This window comes from Choloepus didactylus, chromosome X (assembly GCF_015220235.1).
Source record: "Choloepus didactylus isolate mChoDid1 chromosome X, mChoDid1.pri, whole genome shotgun sequence".
In the NCBI taxonomy this organism is placed as follows: Eukaryota; Metazoa; Chordata; class Mammalia; order Pilosa; family Megalonychidae; genus Choloepus; species Choloepus didactylus.
Window position 1 is genome coordinate 14110485 of NC_051334.1, and position 18575 is coordinate 14129059.

Below are 18575 nucleotides of genomic sequence, written 5' to 3' on the forward strand. Positions count from 1 at the left end.
AGTTCTTCTAGCAAGACAGAGGTCAACAAACTTTTTCTGTAAAGGGTCAGATGGTAAATATTTTAGGCTGTGTGGGTTGTAGGGTCTCGAACTCTGTCGCTGTACTGCAAAAGCAGTCATAGGCAATATGTAAACAAATTGGTGTGGCTGTACGCCAATAAAACTTTATTTACAAAAATAGGCTGTGGGGCCAGGTTTGGCCTGTGGGCTGTAGTTTGCCAACCTCTGTAGCAGAATATTGGATGCCTGAAGGTTCAAACCTGAGTCCATATCTTTCATTCTAACAAACCCTGTAAACTGCTACCCCCACTAGAGGTTAAAAATGTAAGAACTCACAGAGAGGATCAATAAATATTAGTTTTACCTAGAAAAGGAATCTTCTTTGCCCTTGCCCAAGAAATCGCCTGGAGTTTCCCCAAGGTTCCTCTGATTCCAAAGCCTCCTGGCACAAGAATACCACTGCAATCAACACAAGATGAGAGTAAATTTGAGCATCCATTATTTTTATTTTGTTCCCTACTCTTCTTCTCAGCCATTTGTGCTTACTGATTCCAAAGGCGCAATCTCGAGCGACAATGCTTGAGGTCTATTTTTAGCAGGGATCACATGATTTTACACCCCGAACTCTCTTCCTGAAATCCTCCCGATATAATGGAGAAGTTGAACAATTTCTCACAACTGACCTTCATGCATTTTCTGATTAGGTCTTTGTGGCATCTAGGCATAGCAACTGGGAAAACCGATTCAATTAAAACTATCATTTGGAAAAGAATCTAAGAAAAATAGGTTGAGCTTCAAAAGATCTATTACAAAATCGGAATGAATTATATTGGTAAAATCAGCCTTGGATTTCAATTTCCAATTAAGTGTGAATGAAAATTTCCTGGCTCATAGACACCTTCTAGGCAGACCCTCTTGTTTACCCGTGGACGAATGGAGGAGGGTCTTGCCACCCTACCAATACAATGCTGCCCCCAAGAGTTCTGTTCATTCCTAACACAGTAAAGCCTAGAGTCAAATGATGAGGATAAGAAAATACAATCAAGAGAGAAGAGTTCTCATTCTTGCACTTTAAATTTTCATAGTCAAAAATCTATCTCTGTAGCTTTCAGTAGAATCAGACCTTACATGCTACAGGGCAAAGTTCAGTGCACTTTCTCTCCCACAGAGGTTCCCCATCCTCCCCCAAATAAATCCAGCTCCACTGCACATGCCATTAATATCAACACGGCACGTTTCAAAGCAAATAAGGTGTGAATGCTGCACAACCCCCCACAACGACCATAGGTATACCAAACTACCTTTCAGGATGTACAACAATTGGTAACGGGGCCAATGGAATCATTGTGGGAAAAGCATAGTGACACCCCCCAGCTGTGTGCAGTGGACAGTCCCTGGGTACTCACTCAGCTTTGCATATCTTTTGCCAAGCTTCATGGAATTTCACAGGGTCCTCGGTTTTGGTGGTATGCTCCAGATCAATGGAGTCTATGTACTAAAAAGCATCCAAAAGATTAAAGGAACATTTAAAATTAAAAACACTTAAACCCTCAAATATACTAGAGCCATCTAACACTATGACATGATTATTCAATAACTATTTATTATGCCAAACACTGCACTGGGCCCTGGGGATAGAAAAACACAATCTCCATCTTGTGGCTCTTGTAATCTTTCTGGAAGTTTATGAAACCAAATGACCAGACAGCCACACTCTAGGGTGATGATGCTGTGATGAGCAAAGAAGAGAACACTGCCAAGTACTGAGAAGCCACATCCAATCTAGACCTGGACGCCAGAGAAAAGAAGGGAGAGGGATGGCAGGGCAGATTCTCTGGAGAAGATGTCCAAGGAGATGAGGCCGCAGGAATGAGAAGGAAGATGAGGATGCGTGTGTAAATGTTGGGAGGCAGGCAGGGGAGGTGGGGGGGAGATGACGGGAGGAGGGGAGTCACCTCAGACAAAGGAGCAGCTTGTGTGGAACCTCAGAGGAAAGAGAGAAAGAGGTGGTCACTCTGGAACCCTCAAAAGAGGCACCACCAGCTAGAGAAGAGACCCGATTGACACGAGAAGAAGGGGATAAGGCTAATGAGCCAACGTTACTTGTTTACACTTAAAGGTCTTAAGCAAGGAGGTCTTAATAGCAGGAGCAGAGAGAGAGGTGGTCTAGAGAGATCACTCTGGGTGCAAGGTAGAAAAATGGAGTGAAGATCAGTGGCAAGATTAACCAGTCAGGAAACTGATGCCGTAAGGCAGGCTAGCTAAACACAGAAGCAACTGGTCTTAAAAAGAATAAGATGAGCATAGCAGCATTATTCTCATCAGCCAAAAGGTGGAAAGAGCCCACATGTCCATCACCACATGAACGGATCAACACAATGTGGTCTATATGCACAATGGAATGTCATTCAGTCATAAAAAGGAATGAGGTCCTGATCCCTGCTACAGCATGGACACACCTCAAAAGCATTAGGCTAAGTGGAAAGAGTCAGACAGAAAACGCCACATGTTGTATGATTGCATTTATATGAAATACCCAGAAAGGGCAAATTCACAGAGATGGAGAGTAGATGGGTGGGTGCCAGGAGCTGGGGGCAAGAGGGAATGGGGAGGGGCAGCTTAATGGGTACAGAGTTTTATTTTGGAGGGACAAAAATGTTCTGAAACTAGATGGTGATGATGGTTGCAGAACATTGTGAACTCACTGAATGCCATTGACTCGTACACTGTGAAATAGTTGAAACGGTAAATTTTATGTTATGTGTATTTTGCCACAATTAAAAAAAAAGAATATGATAAAGCCATGATTCAAACAGGACTTATTAGAGACTAATGTCAATGAATTCCAAGAAATGGAAACTTGTGTGCAACAAATACTATGTACATAATAGACCTTATAGAACTAAAATATTTTAATATTTCTTTTGTAAAAATTACTATCTGAATACATCTTAGACAAAAGTTTATGGGCTTTTTAAAAGTTGTGTCATACTCCCGGGGATGAATGTGGACCCGGCATCGTGGGACTAAGAGTATCTTCTTGACCAAAAGGGGGATGCAAAATGAGACGAAATAGTTTCAGTGGCTGAGAGATTCCAAATGGAGTCGAGAGGTCACTCTGGTGGACATTCTTATGCACTATATAGATAACACCTCTTAGGCTTTAATGTATTGGAATAGCTAGAAGTAAATACCTGAAACTACCAAACTCCAACCCAGCAGTCTGGACTCCTGAAGACAATTATATAATAATGTAGATTACAAGGGGTGACAGTGTGATTGTGAAGACCTTGTGGATCACACCCCCTTTATCTAGTGTATGGATGAGTGGAGGAATGGGGATAAAAACTAAAGGACAAATGGGGTGGGATGGGGGGATGATTTGGGTGTCCTTTTTTCACTTATATTTTTTATTCTTGTTCTGGATCTTTCTGATGTAAGGAAAATGTTCAGAGATAGATTGTGGTGATGAACGCATAACTATGTTATCATACTGTGGACAGTGGATTGTATATCATGGATGATTGTATGGTGTGTGAATGTATTTCAATAAAACTGAATTTAATTTAAAAAAAAATTTAAAAAAAAGAAAACAAGCAAAAAAAAAAAAAAGTTGTGTCATAGCAATTTTTCTGTGGCTGTTTTTGTTTGTTTTATTTTGTTCTGTTTTCTGGAAGGGGATAAGGAGAGTTGGTAGAGGTGGGTTGAGAGACCGGAAGTGAAACAGCCCTCAGAAAGCCAAAAATAAAAAATGATCAGGAAAGCAAGAGGCAAGAAAGAGGAGAGAGAAAAGTCAGACAGGTCTGGTTTCTAAGTGGAAATCACTAGATTTCTTGTATGTATAAATACACCTGTTTGCTTATTATAGCAAGGTTTTAGCATTTCAATCAAGATAATAAGGCTTGCTTAAACCATGAAATTCCTATCGTGGTTGGTGGAAAAATGGCCCCCACCAAAATCCATGTCCTAACGCATGGAACCTGTGGGTGTTACTGCAAATGGCACAAAAGGACTGCACAGGTATAGCTAAGTTCAGGATCCTGGGATGGGGAGATGATCCCGGATTATTGGGGTGGGCCCCAAATGCCATCACATGAACCCTCCTAAGAGGGAGACACAGAGAGATTTCACACAGACAGAAAAGGAGAAAGCAATGGGACCATGGAGGCAGAGACTGCCGGGATGGGCCCACAAGCCAAGGAATGCCCGGAGCCACCAGCAGCTGGAAAAGGGAAGGCAGGCTCCTCCTCTAGAGCCCTGGAGGAAGCTGACATCTTGGTTTCACCCCAGTGAAACCGACTGCAGACTTCTGGCCTCCAGAACTGCAAGGGAATAAATTTCTCCCACGTCAGCCATCAAGTCGGTGGTAATTTGTTACAGCAACCATAGGAAACTAATCATCTGAAATATAAATATTCCAGATGATATGTGAATATAATATATGTAAATATAATGTAGAATACCATGAAATAGAAATGCTTATATATATACATAGCAAAAGTCTAGAAGTATAAGCAGCAAACTGGTAATGACAGGTACAACAAAGAAGAGGGATTTCAGGGAGGGAAACCTTCTGCTTTCTGCGTTTTACATTTGGGCGTTATTTAACATTTTTATGCTACACTCATATCGCTTTTACATTTGAAAACAGTTTTAAAAGACTAAGAACACACCCAAGCTATTTATGATAACTACACCTCCGCTATGCCATGACACTGATTTTAAAAAATCACCACCACAAATAACCACTGTCTGCCAGATAGCGCTCCTCCAACTGAGAAAGGGGAATATAGCATTTTAGAAACCTGGATTCAATTCCAAAGCTAAAGGAAAAAAATGTTCTGTTATTCTCTCATTAGCCGAACATAATGTGCTTAAATGAGCATGAGGTGCATATTTACCTGAAGATGCTGAACCTACTTTTCAGAAATCATGCCTTAAACCTGCCTCTCCGAAACCCAAGAGGGTGGGATGAATGAGTGAAGTATCCAGAAGACCAGACTAGGACTCACCATCAGATTTAACTTGTGATTGACGGCCAAGGCCGAGTGCTCCAGGGCTTTGAACACGGAGACGTAGCAGTCCCTGAGCTTGGTGTATTTGCCAACCAAGGCTATGGAGCATGTTTTCTGTAACCTTTCATACCTGCAAAGGAAAAGAAGCTGAAAGGCCATATGCACATGCAACCTAATAGCAGACACACAACAATAGGCGCTGTTTTTTACTCCAAGCCACTTAAAAAAAAAAATCTCCATAGTGTTAATGTATAGACAACCCCAAATTCCCCATTTTAACCACTTTCATGTGTACAATTCAGTGGCATTAATTACATTCACAATGTGGTGCCACCATCCCCACCATCACCCCAAACAGAAACTCTGGACCCCATGAAGCAATAACTCCCCATTCCCCACCCATCCCCATCCCCTGGGAATTTGTGATCTACTTTCTGACTCTAAGGATTTGCCTATTCCAGGTATTTCCTATAGACAGAATCATACAATATCTACCCTCTTGTGTCTGCCTTCGTTCACTTAGCATCATGTTTTCCGGCTCCTTCCAAGCTGTAAGTGTGCATCAGCTCAAAGCCACTTTTCCAAACCTTAGGAGCAGATGCACCTCACACTTGATATACTTAATTCAAATTCCCTTCCCCCAAAATAACTAAAATCTGTGAGCTGGCAGATTTCAAAATCATAAGAAATCTCAAGGTTGGCTTACATAATCAGGCACACATTGGAAAACACAGGTAGAAAGCCGGGCAAAGTGTTATCAGTGAAAAAGTCAAAAGCATTTAAAAAAAAAGAAGGGGGGCTGCCCCCAACGCAAACATGTGCTGTTCTTAAATTAGTTTGTAAGGTGACACCGTATAAGAAAACACAGTCTGTGTTTCAATAGGCAACATTTGAATATTAACTTCGTAACATGACAATGTAGAAAAATGCAGTCAAAACATCTATATTAAAAACAATGACATTCCCGGTTGGCCCACAAAACCTTGGTTATTCATGACAGGCCTGAAGAACAGTGCTAAGAGAACTATTTCAAATACTACAAGCCATTTGGATCATTTTTATGAGAAAATCTCATCCTACACAAGACTCTCAATCATGTTTTACCATTAGAGACGCAAGGTTTAGCATTGCCTTTGTCAGGAAATCTGTTCAAAGAAGAACATGGACAAAAATCCGGCTTGGTATTAAGAAGGTGGAAATATCTTATTGGGGCTGAGGATGTTTTAGGGCTTTGAAGCCATCCCTTCCCAAAGCACCTTAGAACGAAAATGTTACCATCATGAGGAATCTGCCTCTTTCAAACTCTTCATCAATAATGGCCAAGAGTACAAGAGATATGTGAGGGCAAACAGGATGGGTGGAGAAAAATGCCCTAGTGGCTAAGAAGGCACAACTGACAACAAAGGGAGCTTTTCTAGGAAGGTGACCAGAGTACCTCACAGAAGGCAGCTAAACCTTCAATTTCCTACTTAATTTCATGTTGCTCCCGTTCCTACCCAATTGCATGTTCCTACTTGATTTCATGAAGCTGCCCATCTTCACCCGCCTCTGCATAAACGATGCAAATAACAGAGCGTGTCCATATCAAGGATTTTCAGACCCATTGAGCAGCCGGCTGGGACAGTGAGCCCACTGGGTCAGCCCCGCAGGGAGGGGGGCCGCTGGGTGGGAAGGAGTCTCCCCTCGTACTCTCTTTCCCTCTGGGGCCTGCAGGCTGGGCTCGCGGAGCACTTCCTGGACCAGCTGGGCTGCTCGGTCATGCTTAATCTTTGGCCATCAGCGGAGACCACTCTGAGCAGCAGGTGGGGAGGGTGAAGGGCAGCCCATCCCACACAGGCAGGTCCCAAGGGGAAGCGGGGGTGGTCCCCATGTTGGCCTCCAGTCCCAGGCTAGTTCATCACCTCTGTTTAAGCAGGGACCCCTGGCCTCTGGGTGGCCCCGGGGCCTCCATTATCAAGGCTGTTCCTTTGAGCCCCATTTGCTTCCTCGTTTCCCTCTACAGGCTATACTGAGGGGATGGGGCTAAAGAAGGAACCCACCACAACGCCAATGTGACACAGAAGGACCAGTGCTCAGTAGCACCTTTGTTGGAAGACTACCGTGGGATAAACAGTGAGCACCTCCAAAAGCAGGTCCTCCAGAACCTGTGAATGTGACTTTCCTTTGAAAAAGGGCCTCTTTGGCAATGTGATTAAGGATCTCGAGGGGAGATCATCTTCGATTAGGGTAGGCCCTAAATCCAATGACAAGTGTGCTCATAAGACACAGAAAAGGAAGAGAGCCACCGAGGGGAAGGCTATGTGAAGATGGAGATAGTGATTGAAGTGATGCGCCTACAAGACAAGGAATGCCAAGGGTTGCCGGCAACCACCAGAAGCTGGGAGAAAGGCATGGAACAGACTCTCCCTCAGAGCTTCCAGAAGGAACCAACCCTGCTGATGCCTGTATTTCAAATTTTTGGCCTTGAGAACTCTGAGGGAATACATTTTAATCCACTGAGTTTGTACTTTCACCCACAGAAAACTAATATAAAGACCAAATATTCATATTCAGTGTATTTGACTTTAAAACATGCAGAGGCATAGAGAACAATTTAGAGCTTTTTCCAATAAAAATAGTTAAAAGATTAAAACCTCTAGTGCTTAAAGAGGATCAGCCCCAAGCTATCCATCCAGCAAATTCCTCCAAAGTGACTGATTCCTGAAGCAGCATTCATTTAGATTCCATAAGTTTCAGAATCTGCTCTTTCTTCCTGATTCTGCTTGCCCCAGAAATTCTGAAACATTTTAATTTTTAAGTGAAAGCACAAGAGAATGCCAACCTGACTGGTTTGTCCTCTATCGCAGTCAGTGGTTTTTATCAGCACAAATCAAGTTAAATTGTTGTTGCCAGTACTCAGGACCAGACACTATATGGTAAGTGCCCTACTGCTTTCTCTCCTAATTGCCACAAGGAATGTACGCACGGGAGAACAAGCCCAGAGAGGTTAAGTAATCCATCTAAACACTCACAGCTAGTAAGAGGGGAGACAGGATCTGAATCCACAGTGCCTGGCATCTGACCCAGGCCATCCAGGAAGTCAGGTGACCTGTGACTTCCTGGACTCATGCCTCATCAGCATTCAGTAAAAGGAAATCGGTGACTGCAATTGGATTTCCATGTGACTTCAAAATTAGACAAACCTTGCTTAAATTAACATGGTATCTTAAAGCTAAAATCTTTCGAGGGCTTTAATAATGGTGCTGAATAGTTAATAACTGCCAAGCTGCAAGATGATGGCATAGCTGAAATTTCCCATTCAAAAGGACTTTCTTTAGGAAAGGTTAGCCAAATCTTAAAAAGGAAAAGAAAAACTTTAAAATATTCAGAAACCAAGAAACGAAGCAGTGCCTCAAAACCCTTCTGGAATCCAAATTTTTCACTCACTTTGGCTTAAGTAATGCAAAATGAAAGGCCCCAGAAATTTTCAGTGAATATAGGAAAACACCAAAACCATATGTTAGAGCTTCACATACACCCAGAGCAAAACATAGACATACCAAAAGCCAACTATGACATAGTCACCCTCTAAGTAGGTCTCAGTCCTTCCCCCAACCCCATCCCAAGCCCAAGAATTATTAAAGCCTACATTAGAATCCCTTTCACATACCTGTCAGCCATATTTCTCCACTTGAAAAGCAAATGATTTGCAGTATCACTAATAGGCAGGTCCAATCGCTCTTTAAAGTATTTAATCATGCCTTGTTCTTCCAAAAGCACAGGCACCCGGTATGTGGAAGAAACATCGTGGATACATATGACCTGATGAATAACGATAAGATACCAGGTTTGAACGAAACAACCCAAATATGCTACACGATGGGATACCTCAGCTCAAGAATGAGCCGAAACTCGAGAGAGACCAGCAGTTTCTTTATACTGCTCTAAGAAAACCAAGAATGCGGTCAGGATTCACAGCAGGTTTGTCTCAATTGCAAAGCTCTTTGAACTCACTGTTCTACCTCTGGAGCCATGGATACCTTCTACATCAAGTTCCAACGCTCAGGTGCAAAGCACCATCTTCGAAGACTGGGTTAGAGTGGGAATGTGGAACACGTGCACCCTGACTTCCAGTCGTGGGCTGAGGTGGGTGGGTTCCTTTGTTGTCACCGCCACTGTACTTGTTTTGGTAGGAGGCTCCACTTCCTGCCCCCTCCATTTGGGTAAATTTGCAAACACACAGTTATCAGAGGAAGAGTAATAGAGCAGTTAGAGGGGAAAGGAGTCTTTGAAGATGAGCTGGCCTGCTGAGGTTGCTCCTTGCACTTACTAATGGGCTTTCGCCACCCTCTCAATTACATCCAGGGGCTGCTTGAGAGCGTTTAAGGGTTTGCCACATCCTAAATAAATGCCAAGAAACGTCCTGCCCACTTTAAGGGTTCAGTCTTCCCAAATCCATAGCGATCCAAACAAGGGTTCCTATGCAAACTGGATCCTCAGAAGGGCTGTGCCTCACTTTTGCACTCATCAGTGCAATTCAAAGTGCCCAGATGTCACAGATATGAGGCTAGATCCGTATAGTAATGAAAACTCTCCCAGTATGTGGGAATCTCTGAACAGCCACAAGTCCCACGAGTGGAAGGCCTAGGAGCCTGGAGCTCTTGACTCAATATCCTCCAGGTAATAGATCACATCCACGGAGATGCCTCGGGCCTTCTTCAACCCATCCCAGCAGTGTGGAGGAGAAGAGCCTTAACGGCAACTTCACCAGGACCACTGAAATGGCTAGAACTAAGAAATGGGAGAATAATTCATACCAGAAAAAAAAGCACGTGATGAAAAATGGCTAACAAACTAGGCTGTGGACTGAAGGGATCAAGCATTCTTTAGAATCTATATTTATAGGGAATATAGACTCCATATGCTCTGAAGTTTAAGAACATAGCTTTTGTTCTGAGCTCTCAACAACCCCACCCAAAAAGCTTTATCCTCTTCCTCTTTCAGAAAACGGGTTTATATCTGTTTACCATGCATGCAAAGTACTATTAACCAATAGGAAGGATACCAAAACCTGGAATAGAAACAAAATGGCTTGATCACATACAAATACAGAAGGTGCCCTTGAACCCACCATCACATTTTTAAAAGTAGTTCAGGAGGCGGGGCAAGATGGCAGACTGGTGAGCTGTAAGTTTTAGTTACTCCTCCAGGAAAGTAGGTAAAAAGCCAGGAACTGCGTGGACTGGACACCACAGAGCAATCTGTCTTTGGGCATACTTCATACAACACTCATGAAAACGTGGAACTGCTGAGATCAGCGAAATCTGTAAGTTTTTGCGGCCAGGGGACCCGCGCCCCTCCCTGCCAGGCTCAGTCCCGGGGGAGGAGGGCCTGTCAGCTCCAGGAAGGAGAAGGGAGAACTGCAGTGGCTGCTCTTATCGAAAACTCATTCTACTGATTCAAACTCCAACCATAGATAGACTGAGACCAGACACTAGAGACTCTGAGAGCAGCCAGCCCAGCAGAGAGGAGACAGGCATAGAAAAAAAACAACACGAAAAACTCCAAAATAAAAGCAGAGGATTTTTGGAGTTCTGGTAAACACAGAAAGGGGAAGGGCGGAGCTCAGGCCTTGAGGCGCATATGCAAATCCCGAAGCAAAGCTGATCTCTCTGCCCTGTGGACCTTTCCTTAATGGCCCTGGTTGCTTTGTCTATTAGCATTTCAATAACCCATTAGATCTCTGAGGAGGGCCGTTTTCTTTTTTTTTTTTTTTTTTTTTTAAATCCTTTTTGCTTTTTCTAAAACAATTACTCTAAGAAGCTCAATACAGAAAGCTTCAAAGAATTGCAATTTGGGCACGTCAAGTCAAGAGCAGAACTAAGAGAGCTCTGAGACAAAAGGCAATAATCCAGTGGCTGAGAAAATTCACTAAACAACACAACTTCCCAAGAAAAGGGGGGTGTCCGCTCACAGCCACCATCCTGGTGGACAGGAAACACTCCTGCCCATCGCCAGCCCCATAGCCCAGAGCTGCCCCAGACAACCCAGTGTGACGGAAGTGCTTCAAATAACAGGCACCACACCACAAAACTGGGCGTGGACATTAGCCTTCCCTGCAACCTCAGCTGAATGTCCCAGAGCTGGGAAGGTGGAGCAGTGTGAATTAACAAAGCCCCATTCAGCCATCATTTGAGCAGACTGGGAGCCTCCCTACACAGCCCAGCAGCCCAGAACTGCCCTGGGGGGACGGCACTCACCTGTGACATAGCACAGTCATCCCTCAACAGAGGACCCGGGGTGCACAGCCTGGAAGAGGGGCCCACTTGCAAGTCTCAGGAGCCATACGCCAATACCAAAGACTTGTGGGTCAGTGGCAGAGACAAACTGTGGCAGGACTGAACTGAAAGATTAGACTATTGCAGCAGCTTTAAAACTCTAGGATCATCAGGGAGATTTGATTGTTAGGGCCACCCCCCCCTCCCCGACTGCCCAGAAACACACCCACATACAGGGCAGGCAACACCAACTACACACGCAAGCTTGGTACACCAATTGGGCCCCACAAGACTCACTCCCCCACTCACCAAAAAGGCTAAGCAGGGGAGATCTGGCTTGTGGAGAACAGGTGGCTCGTGGACGCCACCTGCTGGTTAGTTAGAGAAAGTGTACTCCACGAAGCTGTAGATCTGATAAATTAGAGATAAGGACTTCAATAGGTCTACAAACCCTAAAAGAACCCTATCAAGTTCAGCAAATGCCACGAGGCCAAAAACAACAGAAAATTATAAAGCATATGAAAAAACCAGACGATATGGATAACCCAAGCCCAAGCACCCAAATCAAAAGACCAGAAGAGGCACAGCACCTAGAGCAGCTACTCAAAGAACTAAAGATGAACAATGAGACCATAGTACGGGATATGAAGGAAATCAAGAAGACCCTAGAAGAGCATAAAGAAGACATTGCAAGACTAAATAAAAAAAATGGATGATCTTATGGAAATTAAAGAAACTGTTGACCAAATTAAAAGATTCTGGACACTCATAGTACAAGACTAGAGGAAGTTGAACAACGAATCAGTGACCTGGAAGATGACAGAATGGAAAATGAAAGCATAAAAGAAAGAATGGGGAAAAAAATTGAAAAACTCGAAATGGACCTCAGGGATATGATAGATAATATGAAACGTCCGAATATAAGACTCATTGGTGTCCCAGAAGGGGAAGAAAAGGGTAAAGGTCTAGGAAGAGTATTCAAAGAAATTGTTGGGGAAAACTTCCCAAATCTTCTAAACAACATAAATACACAAATCATAAATGCTCAGCGAACTCCAAATAGAATAAATCCAAAAAAACCCACTCCGAGACATATACTGATCACACTGTCAAACATAGAAGAGAAGGAGCAAGTTCTGAAAGCAGCAAGAGAAAAGCAATTCACCACATACAAAGGAAACAGCATAAGACTAAGTAGTGACTACTCAGCAGCCACCATGGAGGCGAGAAGGCAGTGGCACGATATATTTAAAATTCTGAGTGAGAGGAATTTCCAGCCAAGAATACTTTATCCAGCAAAGCTCTCCTTCAAATTTGAGGGAGAGCTTAAATTTTTCACAGACAAAGAAATGCTGAGAGAATTTGCTAACAAGAGACCTGCCCCTACTGGAGATACTAAAGGGAGCCCTACAGACAGAGAAACAAAGACAGGACAGAGAGACTTGGAGAAAGGTTCAGTACTAAAGAGATTCGGTATGGGTACAATAAAGGATATTAATAGAGAGAGGGAAAAATATGGCAAACAAAATCCAAAGGATAAGATGGCCGATTCAAGAAATGCCTTCACAGTTTTAACGTTGAATGTAAATGGATTAAACTCCCCAATTAAAAGATATAGATTCGCAGAATGGATCAAAAAAAATGAACCATCAATATGTTGCATACAAGAGACTCATCTTAGACACAGGGACACAAAGAAACTGAAAGTGAAAGGATGGAAAAAAATATTTCATGCAAGCTACAGCCAAAAGAAAGCAGGTGTAGCAATATTAATCTCAGATAAAATAGACTTCAAATGCAGGGATGTTTTGAGAGACAAAGAAGGCCACTACATACTAATAAAAGGGGCAATTCAGCAAGAAGAAATAACAATCGTAAATGTCTATGCACCCAATCAAGGTGCCACAAAATACATGAGAGAAACACTGGCAAAACTAAAGGAAGCAATTGATGTTTCCACAATAATTGTGGGAGACTTCAACACATCACTCTCTCCTATAGATAGATCAACCAGACAGAAGACCAATAAGGAAATCTGAAAACCTAAACAATCTGATAAATGAATTAGATTTAACAGACATATACAGGACATTACATGCCAAATCACCAGGATACACATACTTTTCTCGTGCTCACGGAACTTTCTCCAGAATAGAATCATATGCTGGGACATAAAACAAGCCCTCAATAAATTTAAAAAGATTGAAATTATTCAAAGCACATTCTCCTGACCACAATGGAATACAATTAGTAGTCAATAACCATCAGAGACTTAGAAAATTCACAAATACCTGGAGGTTAAACAACACACTCCTAAACAATCAGTGGGTTAAAGAAGAAATAGCAAGAGAATTGCTAAACTATATAGAGACGGAATGAAAATGAGACACAACATACCAAAACCCTATGGGATGCAGGCCAACACAAGCAGTGCTGAAGGGGAATGGAATTTTATAGGCACTAACCGCATAATTATATTAAAAAGGAAGAGAAAGAGCCAAAATCAAAGAACTAATGGATCAACCTGAAGAGCTAGAAACTGGAAACAGCAAAACCAATCCTAAACCAAGTACAAGAAAAGAAAATAACAAGGATTAAAGCAGAAAATAAATGACATAGAGAACAAAAAAACAATAGAGGGATAAATATCACCAAAAGTTGGTTCTTGAGAAGAAACAAGATTGACAAGCCCCTAGCTAGACTGACAAAATCAAAAAGAGAGAAGACCCATATAAACAAAATAATGAATGAAAAAGGTGACATAACTGCAGATCCTGAAGAAATTAAAAAAATTATAAGAGGATATTATGAACAACTGTATGGCAACAAACTGGATAATGTAGAAGAAATGGACAATTTCTGGAAAACATATGAACAACCTAGACTGACCAGAGAAGAAATAGAAGACCTCAACCAACCCATCACAAGTAAAGAGATCCAATCAGTCATCAAAAATCTTCCCACAAATAAATGCCCAGGGGCCTGATGGCTTCACAGGGGAATTCACCAAACTTTCCAGAAAGAACTGACACCAATCTTACTCAAACTCTTTCAAAACATTGAAGAAAATGGAACATACCTAACTCATTTTATGAAGCTAACATCAATCTAATACCAAAACCAGGCAAAGATGCCACAAAAAAGGAAAACTACCGGCCAATATCCCTAATGAATATAGATGCAAAAATCCTCAACAAAATACTTGCAAATTGAATCCAAAGACACATTAAAAAAAATCATACACCATGACCAAGTGGGGTTCATTCCAGGCATGCAAGGATGGTTCAACATAAGAAAAACAATCAATGTATTACAACACATTAAAAAACTCGAAAGGGAAAAATCAATTGATCATCTCATAGATGCTTGTGCCAGTTGAGTGTATTGTGTCCCCCAAATGCCTTACTTTATGTCTTGTGTGGGGCAGAAGTTTTGGTGTTGGTTAGATTTGCTTGGAGTGTGCCCCACCCAGCTGTGGGAGATAATTCTGATGAGATGTTCCCATGGAGGCGTGGCCCCGCCCATTCGGGGTGGGCCTTGATCAGTGGAGCTATATAAATGAGCTGACTTGGGGGGAAGAAAGAGAGTGCAGCTGGGAGATGTGTTTTGAAGAGAAGCAAGCTTGCTGAGAGGAACGTCCTGGGAGAAAGCCGTTTTGAGGCCGGAGCTTTGGAGCAGATGCCAGCTGCCTTCCTAGCTAACAGAGGTTTTCCGGAGGCCATTGGCCATCCTCGGTGAGGGTACCCGATTGCTGATGTGTTGCCTTGGACGCTTGTGGCCTTAAGACTGTAACTGTGTAGCGAAATAAATCCCCTTTTATAAAAGCCAATCCATCTCTGGTGTTTTGCATTCTCCAGCATTAGCAAACTAGGACAGATTTTGGTACCAGAGAAGTGGGGTGCTTTTGCTGCTGAGTTTGCAAATACCAAACATGTTGGAACGGCTTTTTAAATGGATAAGGGGAATTTGGAAGAGTTGTGAGGAGCTTGACAGAAAAGGCCAAAATGCTTTAAAGAGACTGTTTGTGGAAATATGGGACTCTAAAGATACTTCTGATGAGGACTTGACAAAATGATGAATGTTGTAAACTGGAAGAAAGGCGAACCTTGTTTTAAAGTGGCAGAGAATTTGGCAAATTGAGTCCTGGTATAAGATGGAAGGAAGAATTTAAAAGTGACAAACTGGAATACTTAGGTGAGGAGATCTCCAGACTACCTGTGGAGGATATATCCTGGATTCTCCTTGCAGCTTATAGTAAAATGCGAGCAGAGAGAGATAAACTTAGAACTGAATCTTGGGTTCCAAGAAATCAGAAACTGATAGCTTGGAAAATTACAGGCTTCCAGGGGGTGGAATCCCAGAAGCTACAGCCCAACTGAGGAAAGCCAAGATTGGATAAGGAGTTAAGCAGAAAGGATTGTGTGGAAACTCCTATTGTCTGATGGCTTTGACCCCTGCATGCTTCATGCAAAGCCAACAGATTTTTGCGAGATCTTATAGACGGAGCCATTGCCGGTCTGCACTGGAGGAGACAGACAGGAAAAAATTAAAGGAAAAAATCTCTTTAAACGACAGCCAGAGCCATGGAGGTTGAGGTCTGGAGTCAAGAGGTTTAGGGCTGGGAGAGCGGAGCAGCCACATGAGGAAATGGAAGGTTGAGTTTGCCTGGAGGTCGAGGGGGGGCTTTCCGCCTCGATGCTCGGAAGAGTTTTGCACCTCAGGTCCCAAAGAGGGTGGAGACATTTCCAGGGAATTGAGGAGAGCCTGGCTGCCACCACACTGTTCTGAAGGGGTGAGCGTGTGCCCCGGAGATGGAAGGGAATCCGGGAGCTGCCCCGAGGTTTGAAGAGGGTGGGGCCGAGAAGGTGGTCTCCCAATTGTGGAAGTGTTGGAGCACTCACCCAAGCGTTTGGAGAGGAAAGGGCTGCCGAAAAGGCCCTTGGGAAGGGTTAGACTCCCGCTCTCTCAAGCCCCAAGGATGCAACATTGTTCTGTAAATGATCTCAGACTTTTGAAATCTAATGGAGTTTGTCCTGCAGGTTTAGGAATGTTTTGCTCCTGTTACCCTGTTTTCCTTACTTTTTCTCCTTATGGCAATGGAAATGTTCATCTATGAATGTCTCTCCTTTGTGTATTGGAAGCACATACTTGTTCTAGGTTCACAGATCCACAGCTAGAGGGGAATTATGCCTTAGAACTGACCAAGCTAAACTGATTTTGATGGGATTTGTACTAACTTTGTTACTGAAATGATTTAAGTTTTTGTGAAATGAATGTATTTTGTATTTGGAAAGATAATGCCATTTTGGGTTCCAGGGGTGGAATTGCCAGTTTGAGTGTATTGTGTCCCCCAAATGCCATATCTTTATAGTCTTGTGTGGGGCAGAAGTTTTTGGTGTTGGTTAGATTTGCTTGGAGTGTGCCCCACCCCAGCTGTGGGAGATAATTCTGATGAGATGTTCCCATGGAGGCGTGGCCCCCGCCCATTCGGGTGGGCCTTGATCAGTGGAGCTATATAAATGAGCTGATTGGGGGGAAGAAAGAGAGTGCAGCTGGGAGTGATGTTTGAAGAGAAGCAAGCTTTGCTGGAGAGGAACGTTCCTGGGAGAAAGCCGTTTTGAGGCCGGAGCTTTGGAGCAGATGCCAGCTGGCCTCCTAGCTAACAGAGGTTTTTCCGGAGGCCATTGGCCATCCTCCGGTGAGGGTACCCGATTGCTGATGTGTGCCTTGGACGCTTTGTTGCCTTAAGACTGTAACTGGTAGCGAAATAAATCCCCGTTTTATAAAGCCAACCATCTCTGGTGTTTTGCATTCTGCAGCATTAGCAAACTAGGACAATGCTGAAAAAGCATTTGACAAAATCCAACATCCCTTTTTGATAAAAACATCAAAAGGTAGGAATTGAAGGAAACTTCCTCAACATGATAAGAGATATATGAAAAACCCACAGCCAGCATAGTATCAATGGTGAGAGATGAAAGCCTTCCCTCTAAGATCAGGAACAAGACAAGGATGCCCGCTGTCACCAATGTTATTCAACATTGTGCTGGAAGTGCTAGCAGGGGCCGGCAAGACAAAGAAATAAAAGGCATCCAAATTGGAAAGAAGAGAAGTAAAACTGTCATTGTTGCAGATGATATGATCTTATATCTAGACAACCCTGAGAAATCAACGATACACCTACTAGACTAATAAACAAATTTAGCAAAGTAGCAGGATACAAGGTTAATGCACATAAGTCAGTAATGTTTCTATATGATAGAAATGAAAAATGAAGAGACACTCAAGAAAAAGATACCATTTTCAATAGCAACTAAAAAGTCAAGTACATAGGATCAACTTACCAAAGATGTAAAAGACCCTATACAAAGAAAACTACATAACCTCTACAAAAGAATAGAAGGGACCTAAAAGATGGAAAAATATCATGTTCATGGATAGGAAGGCTAAATGTCATTAAGATGTCAATTTACCCAAACTCATCTACAGATTCAATGCAATCCCAATCAAAATTCCAACAACCTAATTTGCAGACTTGGAAAAGCTAGTTATCAATTTATTTGGAAAGGGAAGATGCCTCGAATTGCTAAAGACACTCTAAAAAGAAAAACGAGTGGGAGGACTTACACTCCCTGACTTTGAAGCTTATTATAAAGCCACAGTTGCCAAAAAGCATGGTACTGGCACAAAGATAGACATATAGATCAATGGAATCGAATTGAGAATTCAGAGATAGAACCTCAGATTATGGCCGGAATGATCTTTGATAAGGCCCCCAAAGTCACCGAACTGAGCCATAATGGTCTTTTCAACAAATGGGCTGGGGAGAGTTGGGATACCAATCAAAAGAAGGAAAGAGGACCCCTACCTCACCCCTACACAAAATAACTCAAAATGGACCAAGATCTCAATATAAAGAACAGAAGTACCATTAAACTCCTAGAAGATAATGTAGGAAAACATCTTCAAGAACCTTGTATTAGGAGGCCACTTCCTAGACTTTAACCCAAAGCACAACCAAACAAAAGAGAAATAGATAAATGGGAAACTCCTCAAACTTAGAAGTTCTGCACCTCAAAGGAATTTCTCAAAAAGGTAAAGAGGCAGCCAACTCAATGGGAAAAAATTTTTGGAAACCATGTATCTGACAAAAGACGATATCTTTGCATATACAAAGAAATCCTCAACTCAATGACAATAGTACAGACAAGCCCAATTATAAAATGGGCAAAAGATATGAAAAGACAGTTCTTGAAGAGGAAATACAAATGGCCCAGAAACACATGAAAAAGTGTTCATCTTC

The 18575-nt window shown here is 42.6% G+C and overlaps 1 protein-coding gene across 5 annotated transcripts in view; it reads right to left on the minus strand.

Moving 5' to 3' along the window:
- The window catches only part of CTPS2 (CTP synthase 2), a 383279-nt gene that overhangs the window by 319415 nt on the left and 45289 nt on the right, over positions 1 to 18575 (minus strand). For all 5 annotated transcript variants that reach the window (XM_037822637.1, XM_037822638.1, XM_037822635.1 and 2 more), the window contains 4 exons: positions 8665 to 8816; positions 5013 to 5145; positions 1407 to 1495; positions 365 to 459 (listed from right to left, as the gene is read on the minus strand). In XM_037822637.1, coding sequence (XP_037678565.1) covers positions 365 to 459; positions 1407 to 1495; positions 5013 to 5145; positions 8665 to 8816 — 469 coding nt within the window. The remainder of the gene's footprint in view (positions 1 to 364; positions 460 to 1406; positions 1496 to 5012; positions 5146 to 8664; positions 8817 to 18575) is intronic.